The sequence below is a fragment of the Vigna radiata genome, chromosome 7 (genome assembly GCF_000741045.1).
Source record: "Vigna radiata var. radiata cultivar VC1973A chromosome 7, Vradiata_ver6, whole genome shotgun sequence".
NCBI lineage: Eukaryota > Viridiplantae > Streptophyta > Magnoliopsida > Fabales > Fabaceae > Vigna > Vigna radiata.
Window position 1 is genome coordinate 31001688 of NC_028357.1, and position 13181 is coordinate 31014868.

The 13181-nt window shown below is 32.5% G+C and overlaps 2 protein-coding genes across 6 annotated transcripts; one reads left to right on the plus strand and one right to left on the minus strand.

Annotated features, from left to right (window-relative positions):
• The first annotated feature begins 1248 nt into the window (after nt 1-1248).
• Nucleotides 1249-4670, plus strand: LOC106769202 (autophagy-related protein 8f-like). 4 transcript variants are annotated; one of them, XM_014654713.2, is made up of 6 exons: nt 1249-1403; nt 1940-1984; nt 2085-2140; nt 3086-3138; nt 4121-4239; nt 4358-4670. In XM_014654713.2, exons 2-6 carry the CDS (start codon nt 1945-1947, stop codon nt 4459-4461), a joined length of 372 nt encoding a protein of 123 aa, XP_014510199.1. In that variant the 5' UTR covers nt 1249-1403; nt 1940-1944; the 3' UTR covers nt 4462-4670. The 4 variants fall into 4 exon arrangements, with proteins under 4 accessions (XP_014510199.1, XP_014510202.1, XP_014510201.1 ...); XM_014654716.2 differs by having other exon boundaries at nt 1254-1502; XM_014654715.2 differs by lacking the exon at nt 1249-1403 and adding an exon at nt 1410-1594.
• Nucleotides 4671-6287: 1617 nt separating this feature from the next.
• LOC106767318 lies at nt 6288-10726 on the minus strand. 2 transcript variants are annotated; one of them, XM_014652180.2, is made up of 4 exons: nt 10263-10726; nt 10102-10186; nt 8748-8836; nt 6288-6696 (listed from the first exon to the last, which is right to left on the minus strand). In XM_014652180.2, the coding sequence occupies exons 1-4, from the start codon at nt 10629-10631 to the stop codon at nt 6553-6555; spliced, it is 687 nt and encodes a 228-aa protein (XP_014507666.1). In that variant the 5' UTR covers nt 10632-10726; the 3' UTR covers nt 6288-6552. The 2 variants fall into 2 exon arrangements, with proteins under 2 accessions (XP_014507666.1, XP_022639152.1); XM_022783431.1 differs by lacking the exon at nt 6288-6696 and adding an exon at nt 6705-8471.
• Nucleotides 10727-13181: the final 2455 nt, after the last annotated feature.

Sequence of the window (13181 nt, forward strand, 5' to 3'; positions counted from 1 at the left end):
AAGAAGAACTACTAGTAACATCTAATTTTGTCTCAATGAATAAAATTTATTTAAAAAAATAAAAGTTAGTTATACTTAAAATTGCAAAAACATATATTTTGTATCCAAAAAATTAATTTAACTTATTGTACATTCAATTGAAAATGTTTAAAATTAATCAAACATAAAAGAGTAAAAAATACAGCAAAAGAAATATCTTGTCACAAGAATAAAAAAACCTCAACAAAAAAAAACATGTCCTGGGGAAAAATTAAGGTAAACATAAAGATAAACCTATTTAGAAGGACTCCAAAACATAACAACGATATACTTTTACCAAAAAAAAAATATATATAAACAAACCATTGATGAAGGATTAAAGTCTTCGAAAAAAGATTTTTTAACAAAAAACAAAAACAAAAACTTCATCCTGTGTTGACTGAGTTTAATTGTAGTATTTTGGAGAACAATTAATGCAAGCCTATAAAGGGAAAGATGAAAATTGTGAAATGCACATATGGAATAAGGGATTTTGAATCCTGGAAAAAAAAAAGAGAAATTAATAAAAACAAAGAGAGAGAAGGAGAGTGGGAAACATATAAGAATAGAGTCAATTTTTCAAAATGGTGATTCTGAGAGAGAAAGACTTCTTCTTTAACATGAAAGCAAACATTTTGTAGAATGTGAGAGAGAAGATAAACGTTTAACATAATGAGAAGAGAAATCCTAAAATGTGAAATCTAAGAACAAAGAGGAGACAAAAGGTTTGTGAGAGAGAAGAGAAATGTTCATCCATAATTTTTGAAGTTTGAATTTGAATTTCTCTAAATTTTACCTTAAATTGTATTGTTTTTTATTTTTAATTTTTTTTCAAAACTATGTATTTCCATTGTGTGCTGTGTATATTTTATTGATTTTATAAAATCATTTTGTGATGGATTTACATATTTATATGTTGTCATTTTAGCATATCTCCAATTTAGCTTAGAACCCATAACATTTGATAACACTATTTTGCTTCGAGAATACACTATACTTATCAGAAAATATATTTAATGAAATTTTCACTTAGTTAATAGTGTAGACATCTTTAAATTTAAATGAGATTATGAAAAAGAAAAACATTAAATAATATATATTAACATGGTCTGGTAATATATATTTTTTATTTATTGTTCGCGATAAGAGTTTTAGTTAAGACCGACGAAAGGGAAAAAGGATGAGATTATGAGAATATAAAATTCCTATATTATTTGGTATATAAGTATATAAAAAATAAGATGACGATAGGAATTGTTGAGAAAGAGAAGCAAGGAAAGAAGAAGCGATATATTTAGTTTGTTGAAGCAAACACAGCCTTGTTGGAGTTGTTAGCAAGAAACCGCAGCGTTGATTTTCTTCTATTTTTGGATCGTCTTAACGAGGTTTAGTTTTCTCAATCATATGCAATCCAATTCGTAAGCCTTGAGGTTGAGTTTCCAAAAAACAATTTAATCGGCCAAGAAATTTCTTCGCTGATAAAAGTAAATTATCAGAACCGCTTGGTATCTCTTTCCCTGCTTTTTTAAGGAAAGATTGTCTGCAATCTGAGGTTTTTCCCTTTTCCTAAATTCAAGTAAGAGTTGATGATCGGAAATTCCATAAAAATAGTTATCTGAAAGTTAGGGCTATTTTTAATTTCATATCATATGGTGAAGATTATTGTTCCTTGCATACACCTTTTGTTTAATAGGAATTTTAGGTGTAGGTCCATTCTCAATCTTCATCTTGTTTTTTGTGATTATTGCTGTTTGTTATTATTTTTTATCTCTAAACCATGCCTCTATTATTTATTCGTTAATAATCTCTGTTTTTTAATTTATTTATTTTGAGCGATTAACGAATTATTATCCTTTGTTTGAAGAATGGACGGTGTACCATCTTATTTTTTTATTAACTTTCCGTCTGATGGTAATTCCAGGAAGAATGGCGTCAAAGAGCTACTTCAAACAAGAGCACGATCTTGGTATATGATGTATTTTTTATCTTTATTGTTATTTGTTGGTAAATTATAGGTGTGTTGAAAGCTGAATAATATAAAAATAAATTATTCGTTTTGTGTGTAGAGAAGAGGAGAGCTGAGGCTGCTAGAATCAGGGAGAAATACCCAGACCGTATCCCTGTGAGAACTAGTTCCGATTTTCCTCTGCAACTATCTGTTACTGATGCTGTCTATGTGAATCATATATCTGTGGCACAAGAAGCATCGTTCCTTTATCTATTTTAACTTTCGTCTTTCAGGATCAATGTTTTTATTTGACTATTTTTCAACGCTATAAATGTTTTCTGATGTTTGAACTTTCTCTTTTATCTGTTGTGTCTTTTATGTCATAATTTGGCAGCGTAGATAACTGAGTAGCACTTTCATGTCATTATTTTGCAACTTTCCATGTTAATAGAAATAAATGCATGCTGCTGTGTTGCATAATTAGTTAATTGCAGATTTGATATTGGATTCAGTGTTGTGCAGTTGTTCATTATGGTGGTGATATACTGTTTGGGAGACTATAAATATCGTGAAAAACAAGTATCGGGACCCCAAAGTCATGGTTTGATTGGTTTAGTCTGTTAATTTGTGATTGAATTGGATAGTTTTCAGACAAGAGACATGATAGGTTCAAGATTTGACCATTTCTTCCAGACTGTTTGATCTAGTTTGGTTTTTAGAACATTTTGGAAATATATTGCATGCTAAATTATCTTTTGTCGCACTTCTTTACTAAATTTCTATTATCTCTATACTGAAATTCTTTATTGGAGATTAAACGCCCGATTACAGAGTCCACTGAATTATAGAATGAATTCAAATCATTTTACTTACTAAACTGCATATGTGACCTCCAAAGGTTATTTATAAACAGTTATGCACGTATGGAGTATCTTATGTTCTCAAGCTATTTTATCTGCTCCTTTGAACTAGTTATTCTTCATTATATCTGTCAATGCAGGGAAATTCATGTTCACTTGTCCCTCTACTTGCTGCCTGCTGTATATGTGATTCTTGAATATACACATCTGTGATATATCTCTAGTTATTGTACTAAATTGTCCCTTGATGTGTCTGAAGGTGATTGTGGAGAAGGCAGAAAGAAGTGATATTCCAAGTATTGACAAGAAGAAGTAAGATTTTGTCCATACCTTTATATAATCTGGAAACATCTACTCATGTTCTATCTTCTAAAGGAAAAGAAAATGAGGTAGCAAACTTTGGTATTATATTTAAATTAGATCATAATCAACATAACACGTATATTTTGAAAGAATAGATCATTAGGGAAAGTGGAATGTGAGAAATCATGGTTCTTTTCCTATTGGATAAAAGATATCTGGATCTTCATAAAAATTTCTTATTTTTTGACATGACTGCATCCATTACAGGTAAAGTTTGTAGATTTAGAAGCTTACTCACTCCAATAAATATGTTCTAGTTGATGAACTCTTCAAAAATTCCAAATTGGATTATATAGTAAAAGAAATGCTCAAAAAGTTCCGCACAAAATTAGAACTTTTACCCTTTAAAATTGTCATTTAACATACATATCAAAGAAAAGATAATTCAAGTATTTGATCATACTCCTGTTTTTGTTTAAATTTTCTAAAATTTAATATGAAATTTTACCTGCTAAGTACTTATGATCAATAGATAGATTGATCAGATTTACTTTTGTGTAAGTACTTATTAACGTGCTAAATTGATTTAAACATTGCAGTGACTTTGGTTCCACAGTTGAGAAATTTGTTAATATTTGTAACTCAGATCATCATAATTTAAGTAGCTAAAGCCATAGTTGCTTCTTCTATTGTATATGCATTTCTTATTTTGTGATAATACGTGAATTATGAATGGGATAAACAGAATTAGAATTGATTATCTATTTCTAGAAGAATTTAATGTTGTTTGAGTGTTTTTAACAAATTGGTGGGTTTTGTATCTCCTTCCTGCTGATAACAAAGTGATAGAGGAGTCTAGATATCATTTGTGGTAATATTTCTGTTGTCAAATGCTTTCCAGTTGATACTGAAATTTGCTGAGGTTATAACTGGGAGCAGCTGTCGTATGTCCGATGTTTTTATATTTTTGAAATGAATGAATTAATTGTAGGTACCTTGTCCCCGCTGATCTGACAGTTGGACAATTTGTCTATGTTATTCGAAAAAGGATTAAATTAAGTGCAGAAAAGGCAATATTTATCTTTGTGGACAACGTGCTTCCACCTACAGGTAAAATAATATTCTCCAATTTTTGTTTTTTTTTAACTTTGCAATATGATTCATTAGCCTTCTAATAGAGGGTAGTAGCAGTAGCCTATAACTTTTCTGTGTTTATCAATCTTTTCAGGAGCAATCATGTCTGCTATATATGAGGAGAAGAAGGAAGAGGATGGTTTTCTTTATGTTACTTACAGTGGGGAGAACACCTTCGGGGATCTGACTTCCCACTAGCGTTTTAAAGATTGGCACTATAATAATCTGATAATGATTGCTTCGTCATTGACCATTCTCATAAATTTGTATCGGTACTCGATTTCAAACGACATTGCTCTCAATTCTATGTACAGCTGTATATAAATTCTAAGAAGAACATGTTAATGTTAAAAGGGTTTCCTCCCTTTTATTATTGAAACTCTTTTCTCGGTTGTTAATTTTGCTTATCTGGGATGTTTGTGTTAATTCTGAATTGTTAGTTTCTAGTAGTTTAGTGTTTAGATCAGGGAATGTAGAGATAAGACTCATTAGAACGAAATCTTATGTACAGATTTATAGGAGAGAAAAAATTAAATAAATTTTTAGAGTCAAACTTAGTTTATGTATAAATAGAATTTTCTAAATTTTTATTTGAAAGAGGTTCGCATTGTTGAGTCAGCAATCACTATTTGGCAGAGTTTGTCTCAATTTTATAGTAGACTGGAATTTATATTTTAGTGAACCAAGGAAATTGGAAAGGGCTTGAGGTAGGGAACTGGAGTTTTTAAGAAATCAGGAATCTCATTTGAAGACCTATCAACATTTTTCGTCGTGAAGGCAACTGATTTTTAGGTCTATTCACCACCAGATCACAATGATGCTGAACTTGAATCCTCTGGGAAAGGATGGTTGTAAGTCGAGTAATCATGTGCCTTTGATATATCCAGAGAAAAAGACTGACCAAGAAACCACAGGAGGAGGATCTTGAATAAACCAGATGCTCTTGATTTAACGGTAGGTAAATGTTTTAGCAATAATTCTTTTAAAAGCCACAATAATTGCCACCAAAAGTTACTTTTGGTTTAGTGGTGGATATTGTTTACGTGTACGAGCGATGAACTTAAACAATGAATCTCACTTTATATTAGTTGAAGTTGGTGAAAAAAAATCAATAGGTCTTATTATTTTTTATTTTTACCTAATTCACAAAACAATCCTTATTCATTACATTCTCGTAATAAGGATACGATGTATCCGCTTTGATACCCAAGGTGATATGAGATTATCGAAGATGAGACAAATTTGATGTTAAGAAGGATATGGTCTTAAGCAAGGGTGTTATGGAGTCCTACAACCTTTTGTACACCGGAAGGTGGTTGTAATCACTCTTCAACAACGTCGGAGTATTAACTTTTCCCAGACTCATAAATCAATAAATCATTAACCAAAAACTGTGTTGCTGTTCATGTTTATTTTTCTTGGTTAATTATTATCTCATTCGCAACTGAACAATTATTCTACATTGTCCAGTGATAGAATTTATATTCGTTTTAATAAAATATTCTCCAGGAATTATTTTCATGCACCAAAAAAGGCATATGTTTAATCACTTTAATTTAACATCTCACTCTTAAAATTTTATTTGTTCTTTATTCCGTCTTACTTTTCTAAATTGTATCCATTTAATGTTTGCAACTTAAAGTTTTCTTCAACGTTGTGCAAGATAAACCGTAGCTTCAAGCACATATCATGGATTATGCAAAGTATATGAAAATATGAAGGCTGAGTGGAAGAAGAGAAGAAAATACAAAACAAAATCATTTTTAAGTTAAATTAGTTTACAATATTTTTCAGTTATGCATAAACTTTAATTTAGTTTTAATGTTTAAAGTTATTCATTCAAAGTCCTTTTTTGCTGCTTGTTTAATAAGTATATTGATGTTTATCCTTTCATTCTACTGCAATCTAAAACTTCAGGGTCACCATCTCCTCTCCATTGTTACACTCGAAAGAAATTCGTTTGGACATTCATCAATGTGGACTATACCGTCACTATCGTGATATGAAATTATTCGATCATAATCTTAAAGCCAAACTTATCGTTCCTCTCTGATGATATTGTTGACTTTCAACAAACATAAAACATGAACCCATGACGTTGTTTGCATTCAAATATCTGTAAAACATAATGATAACGCCTTAACTAAACCACAAAACTTAGCTGTAAAAAATTCAATATAGTCCTGAAGGGGCGATATTTCAAATAATATTCAAACCAAAAATGGAAGGCTGAAAATGGCAACTCTCCCAGTAAACTAAATTATCGTGACCACATTCTCCTCAACAAAATCAATTACTGCTACAGTTGACAATGAAGGGGTTGATAAATTTGATCAATTGAGATGTTCGGATCCCTAGCTTCAGATCAACCTCACCACCACCCAACCAAAAGAAATCTGGAGTTAGCTTTACAATTGCCTCATCCAAAATCACCTGAAATAACCCAAAATATCTAATCAACCAAGGAACAAGTTGAATGCATCAATACACAAGCCATCATGCCATCTATACAGTAAAAGGAAAAGAAATAATATTTTGAATATATTAACGGAAGAAATGCTTTAATTAATTAGTGGACAAGGTATGCCTCGGTACTTGCTCAAGGACAAAAAGTTCAGTTCTATTAATTCCAATCTGGTTAGTTTATTTTATATCATTGTTATTTACTAGAATATGACGCATCTACTCGTGTTATTTTTTTATTAGTTGAAAGTAGTAAGGTCTATAGAATATCAATTTCAATGACGATATTGTGACATCCGGACACTGAGGAGGACGGAGAGTGATTGTGTGTGAGAGGGGCACAGAGTGCAACTCCTAGCAGGCTTCCAGCAGAAGGGTCACAAGGACGAATCGAACATACACCGAAATGAGAGGGATCTAGAGACTGTATAGGTATGAGACTATACAGTTGAAGGATAACTTAAAGGAATTGATTTGGCTACTCATATCCACAAAATGTATTTGCTTTTCGGTAGCCTAACCCATAAGAACTCTATGGTTAATAGAGATATCAATTGTATGACTATTGGATAAAATCATAACATTATTTTAAATGCCTTAAGTCAAGTACAATTGTCAATTGAGACAACAATAATAAATAAAGACTTATATGTCGATAAGCGTGATTTAATCTAAATGAGATTGGCCCCTCCCATTTAATGGTGATGATATCTTTGAACCTCTTGATCAAGACTGCAAAAAAATATAACCGTGCCTAGAAGAATCAATATGAAATATTGATCTTATTTGTTATGCTAAGTCAACTTAAACACTTTTCGTAGGCATAGGAGAAACTATGCCTCTCAAAGGGAAATATGCGGAAGGGAATGCAGTTAGAATTTGTGAGTTGGAGAGATATGGGAAATGCCTAGGTTATCAATTTCTTTTTTTTCTGCATTTCCATTTCGCTTTTGTAATCAGCTACAGAACTGATATTTCCATCTTCCTACCATAATATTGCGTATCCACTGGTTTCTTGGGTATCTATCGAACATAATTTATGCCTTGCGTTCAAATGGGATATCTAAGATGTAAGGGACCAAATTACACTATAACATCACATAAGGACACATTGGATTGAGTCACAACAGTTGTGGTGTTTTTCCAGTTTCTGCTGTTTGAAGTATCAATATGGAATTCTGGTATAAATGCAACAAAAAATCCATACAGCCACGCACTTGAAATGGATTGAAATTATAGTTTAAACTTGCAAAAAGAATTTTAGGGTAGGTGATAATAAAAGTCTGACTTGGACATACAAAACCCTAGCCATAATTTAGAAATGAACACCTGGATAATGTGAAGAACAACCTTCCCCCAACCGTCGGCAGTATGGCAAGATAAGTAGAGCTACATAAATTAGTGCATTTGTGATTTGTTCTTGGAGACTGCTCTGTTGACGTGGAAACCATAAAGTGGTGCTAAGGGTTATAGACAATCAATACTGAGGGTCAACTATTAACCACATCCTAAAAATTACATACTATCTCCTGTCACTGTGAACTTTATTTTCAGATACAGTGGCACACAGAGGGAGAAAAATATTTAGTTACAAAACAGTGAAACTGCTTGAAAAAGATGGACCCTCTACCAATATGTTAGGGTAAAGCAAAAGAAGCTGCTCACTGTTGTCCACAACCTAAAAGCAGGTTTATGTCCCAGTCCAAGACATTGGCCGAACATGCCAATTGCATATCAGGAAAAATCTATGTCAACAGAGCATGCAATAATCAATACCATGTGTCATGAATCACAAATGAGCAAACCAAAAAACAAATTCATTTCAATTTTTATGCTATTTTACCAACTGATCATTGTTGTATCAAACATCAATTCATGTGCTGATATGCATGACAAAAAGAAAATGTTGAATACTACCCTTAACAGTGTGAATAAGCCCTTATTTTGGGTTTATTATCATGATGAAATATTTCAGTGCCTATATATCACAAGAATCCTATACTACACATGTCCAGTCTTACCGGAATGTCTGTTTTCATGCCAATACAAGTCACTGCATTGTGCCCATATCCAGTTAATTCCATTGATGTCTCCTCAGGAGCTAGCCTCACTGCATAATTAATAACAAATTAACAACAAATATTTCCTACCAAGCAATAGCAAGTTATAGATATCATTACCAAACGATTAAAATTATTGGAAAGTAAAGAATAAGAAAATTGTCCATGAATATTTAATGAAAGGGATAAAAAAGAAAAGATTAACCACGGGAGACAGCATTACCACGTGGGCAAAGATCATAGATAAAAGAGATTTTCACGTGGAGAAAATATATTTCAGGAAAGTGATTCTAGGAAGTGATGGTTATCAATAAGTGTGGATTGCCTTTCACTTCGTCTTAAAACTTTCCTTCTTATATCTAGTGGTTAGAATTTCAATGTAACAACCATTAAATGGTCAAATGTTTCTGGCCCAGCTCCCATGCAATCTCATCTATTGCAGTTTGCAGAAGTTCAATGTAGAAAATTGAGATGATGCAGTACATTAAAGACTATTTCAATCCTTATGAATATATACTTCCTCTCTTGCCAGGGAGTATTTACAATTGCCTGATGGTCCCAAAATTAAAACTTTTTCATGCATTGAACTTGACAGCTCTCGTGCACCAACAAACACCCACATACGACTAAGTTAAAGCCAATCAATATTCTCATCCAAAGGCAGGAGTTTTAACCTTAGCAGTATTCTAATTACGCCAACAACCTATCACACAAATCTAAGAATTGCTTCAACACAGTCCTACCTGATAACTCACTCAGACCGTCCAACTCCTTAAGAGAATACTTTAAATTTCGTTTCTGCAAAAATCCAACCAATTGGAATCACTACCTTCAATTACATTTATCATTTTAAAACTATACTCAGCTTTGGTCGATGTACTCAATTCTGAATTATTTTAAACTTTTAGTAAGCAGAAAAATCTACACTATAAACTATTGCAAACAAGTACTTGCCTATCCCATTTCCCACCGACTCCTCATTTCTCCTTCATGGCTTCAAAGAATCATAGTCATATTTAGCGGGGAATTTTATTAAACCAACTCTACCTTAAAATTCCTTCATTAAATTGTCAACTACAACAGCTAAGATGTCCAAAAAGTTTCGATTTCGCAAATACACCAACCAAATTGGATAGTGTTCGATATGGAAAACACGAGAGTCTCCACATTGATGTTTCCAATATATTTAGTTTAGTCGCAACTCACAACCATTCGTCCACAAACGAATATAATGCTCAATCGTCACAATGTTAAACTGAAATTCATTCAATGCTATAATAATTAAAGAATAGTCCATCACTCGGGAACTTCTTACTGTTGAATTTCTTCTTCGCAATACTTCCATTGTTGAGCGAATACAGAAAATTCTTGACAGCTTCGGCGTTAAAGCGAGCAGTGTACTGAAACAAACGTTCTCCATAAGCAAGCGGTGGGAGAGCTAAGTTAAGGAGGTAGCGAGAGGAAGAGAGTGGGAACCTGAACGACTACGACGTAATACTTGGAATTGTTGCGGTTGGTGCAATCGACGACGTTAGCAGGGGCTTGCGTATTAACGAGAACGATGCTTTTGCAGAGATGGTGGATTGAGGCGGCGGAGAGGGCGTCGCGACGGGCTTCGAGAGGCCAATCGTAGTAATCAGAAGGGACTCTCTTAAAGGAGAATTCGGGAACGCCGTTGCTGCGCAAAATGGAGGAGAGGCGAGCCACGGTGTCGGTGCCAGCGTCCTGAACGGTGTCGTTTCGAGAAAGCGACGAAGGAAGATAAGAATGCTCGAGTTTAGATATGCGTTGCAGGAGCTGGGATTGGACTCGCTCCAGCTCCGCAAGGGCTTCCGCCATTGGCATTCAAACGCTGCGTTTTCGGCAATCTTTCTTTTGCTGCTTCACCAATGGTTGCTCTTTTGTTAGTCGTTATTGCCCTCACTGCTCCGACCCTTTTACGTGGGTTTCCTATAAGAAAAATAAAACTAATATAGCAAGGCTTTATGTTAATTTAAAATATTAATATAAATTAAATTGTACAGTTATTCTTCTTTACTATAATTCAAAAGAATTCAAAATATTTAAATTTATATAAATGAAAATTTAATGAAACAAAATTTAAATTATAATTTTACAAAATAAGAAAATAAATTATTAAATTGTAAATTTTGTTAATTTTAAAAATATTAAACATCAATATTGGCAGTTTGGCAGTATTACCATATTAAATATATATGTAATTTTTTTCTCAAAAAAGAAAAGATATATTATAATGAGAAAAAAGTGGTAAAAGATTAGTGCCCACGCTTCTATTTTGTAATCCTCTTCAAGCGTAGGATTGTATCAGTATAATTTTTATTTCTGGTCTTGCGAAGACAGCACTTGCCCAATTTTTTATTAAGTCTCCTACATTTTTCGTTACTGAATTTAGATTCAGTCATGCATAAGCATACACATTGATCAACCTTATCCCATAATCCTCTAGAACATTTATTCCACCCTTTCTTTTGGTAGCTGCAATAGAGACTACAATGTAGATCATTCAGCAATCAGCAATACCTAAAGCATATCAAATTATAAATGATCAGTTTTGGTAACGATCCTGCAAACACATCTCGAAATCTCTTCATTGCTACACCAACTCATTTTCGATAGACTCCAAGATATTGTAGAGATGCCAAAAAGAAAATTATGCTTATGCAGGACAACATTGCAGACCATGCGTGCTTCCCAGCTTAGGTTCTTGAACACCTTTTCTTAGCTTCTGGCTTTGGCACCAACTCATGGAAGTAGACTGAGAATACTGCAATCTGGTATGACCGACTCTATGAATCCACCTCACTGTATTGGCCTTCCCATCTTATAATCGAGACAAACTTTCAAAATTATGGATAGACATGGATTGGGTTTCTTAAAGCTAAGATGGACATGGATTGGATTTTTCAAACTTCAGTCTAAATCTAATATATATATATTAACAACTATATCAAACAAATTTATATTTTTTTCAATTTTATTTAAATTGGATTGAGTCTACTTGTAAACAAAATTAAATCCAATGAGACTAATCTAACATACTAACTATTAATTTTATTAAGTCAATTTTTGCTAAACTTGGACCTAGGTTGACCTATGTCAACATAGATTTGGTTTACTTGATTTGATTTTCTACAAGAGTTGATTTAGCTTGATTTCAGTTTTTTATGACTTTCATTTGGGGTCAATTCTGTTTTGACTCCATTTAGATCAATCTTCAATTTAGTTTGACTTAGCCTGACCTTCAATTAGAGTCAATATGACATGCATGACCTTTGATTAGGAGTTGATGCAAAATGACATTTGGTACAATCTTTACCGAGATCAATGTAACATAACCTTTGATTGGAGTCGACTCAACATGACATTTGGTCAAAGTCGAATCAACACAACATTTAGTGTGAATTGAGTTGACATAACCTACGATTCGAACTGACTTAACTTTTTAGTTTAAATCGACTTGACATGTCTTTTCAGCATAAATCAACTCAGCATGGGTTTATTCGATACAACCTTTGATCCAAATCTACTTAAATTGATTTTTAATTCAATCTAATTTGACTTAATCTTTAATCCTATTAACTTGACTTGGAATTGGCTAATAATGTTTATGATAGTGTAATTTTAATGCAATTACAATAATAAACAATTAATGTAGGATGGACAAAAATAGGAGAATAATGTTAAATAATATAATTTGTTCTGTGTGGGTTATGGAAATAATCAATCCATTATTTTCAATTGTAGGATACAGAGTTTTACGTGGAACCTATGATGATATAGGCGGGTATGCAGGAGTACATCCACTCACAACTAATCAAAATTGAACTTTCAAAAATTTAATTTAATGGAAACTAGTGTTAAAGAAACATGATAAGATTTATTAGGAGTATATGGCATCATATGAAGTGATTTTTAAGAATGAGAGAGTAGACCCTAAAGAGACATTCTGCATCATAAAAGGCCAAGTTAAGAAACAGATCTCTAAACTCGGTTTTTTTTTTTTTTTTCATATTTTGATCAGTGTTTGTGACTTACATAAAATGTTTAAGTAACTAGCTTGACACAACAGACTAGAACAAAATGGGGATAATAAGTTCCCAAGTTAGAAGCATTGGACATGAAGATAAGATTTTGATCTGTTACATCTAATGATAATGACTATATTTGTATAATGTGGGCAATGTATGTATGACTTAACAATCATCCTCCTAGCACAACTAAATGTTACATTTGTTAAGATATGCTAAATATTCTATTAAAGAATATTAGGCAATCAAATATTGTGTTAGTTATGATTTAGATATTATTTTAATTTGTGCACCTGTCATTCCTTTAATAGATGAAGAATTATAGGATCCTTATATGTATATATAT

Bases quoted from the DNA above. Each gene is read 5' to 3' on its own strand.
- LOC106769202 (XM_014654713.2), top strand. From the start codon at position 1,945: ATGGCGTCAAAGAGCTACTTCAAACAAGAGCACGATCTTG. The intron at 1,985-2,084 runs GTATATGATGTA...TTTTGTGTGTAG, and splicing joins CAAACAAGAGCACGATCTTG to AGAAGAGGAGAGCTGAGGCT. The intron at 4,240-4,357 runs GTAAAATAATAT...CAATCTTTTCAG, and splicing joins CAACGTGCTTCCACCTACAG to GAGCAATCATGTCTGCTATA.
- LOC106767318 (XM_014652180.2), bottom strand. From the start codon at position 10,631: ATGCCAATGGCGGAAGCCCTTGCGGAGCTGGAGCGAGTCCAATCCCAG. The intron at 8,837-10,101 runs GTAAGAAGTTCC...TTAATTATGCAG, and splicing joins TGCGAAGAAGAAATTCAACA to TGAGGCTAGCTCCTGAGGAG. The intron at 6,697-8,747 runs GTAAGACTGGAC...GGGTTATTTCAG, and splicing joins GCATGAAAACAGACATTCCG to GTGATTTTGGATGAGGCAAT.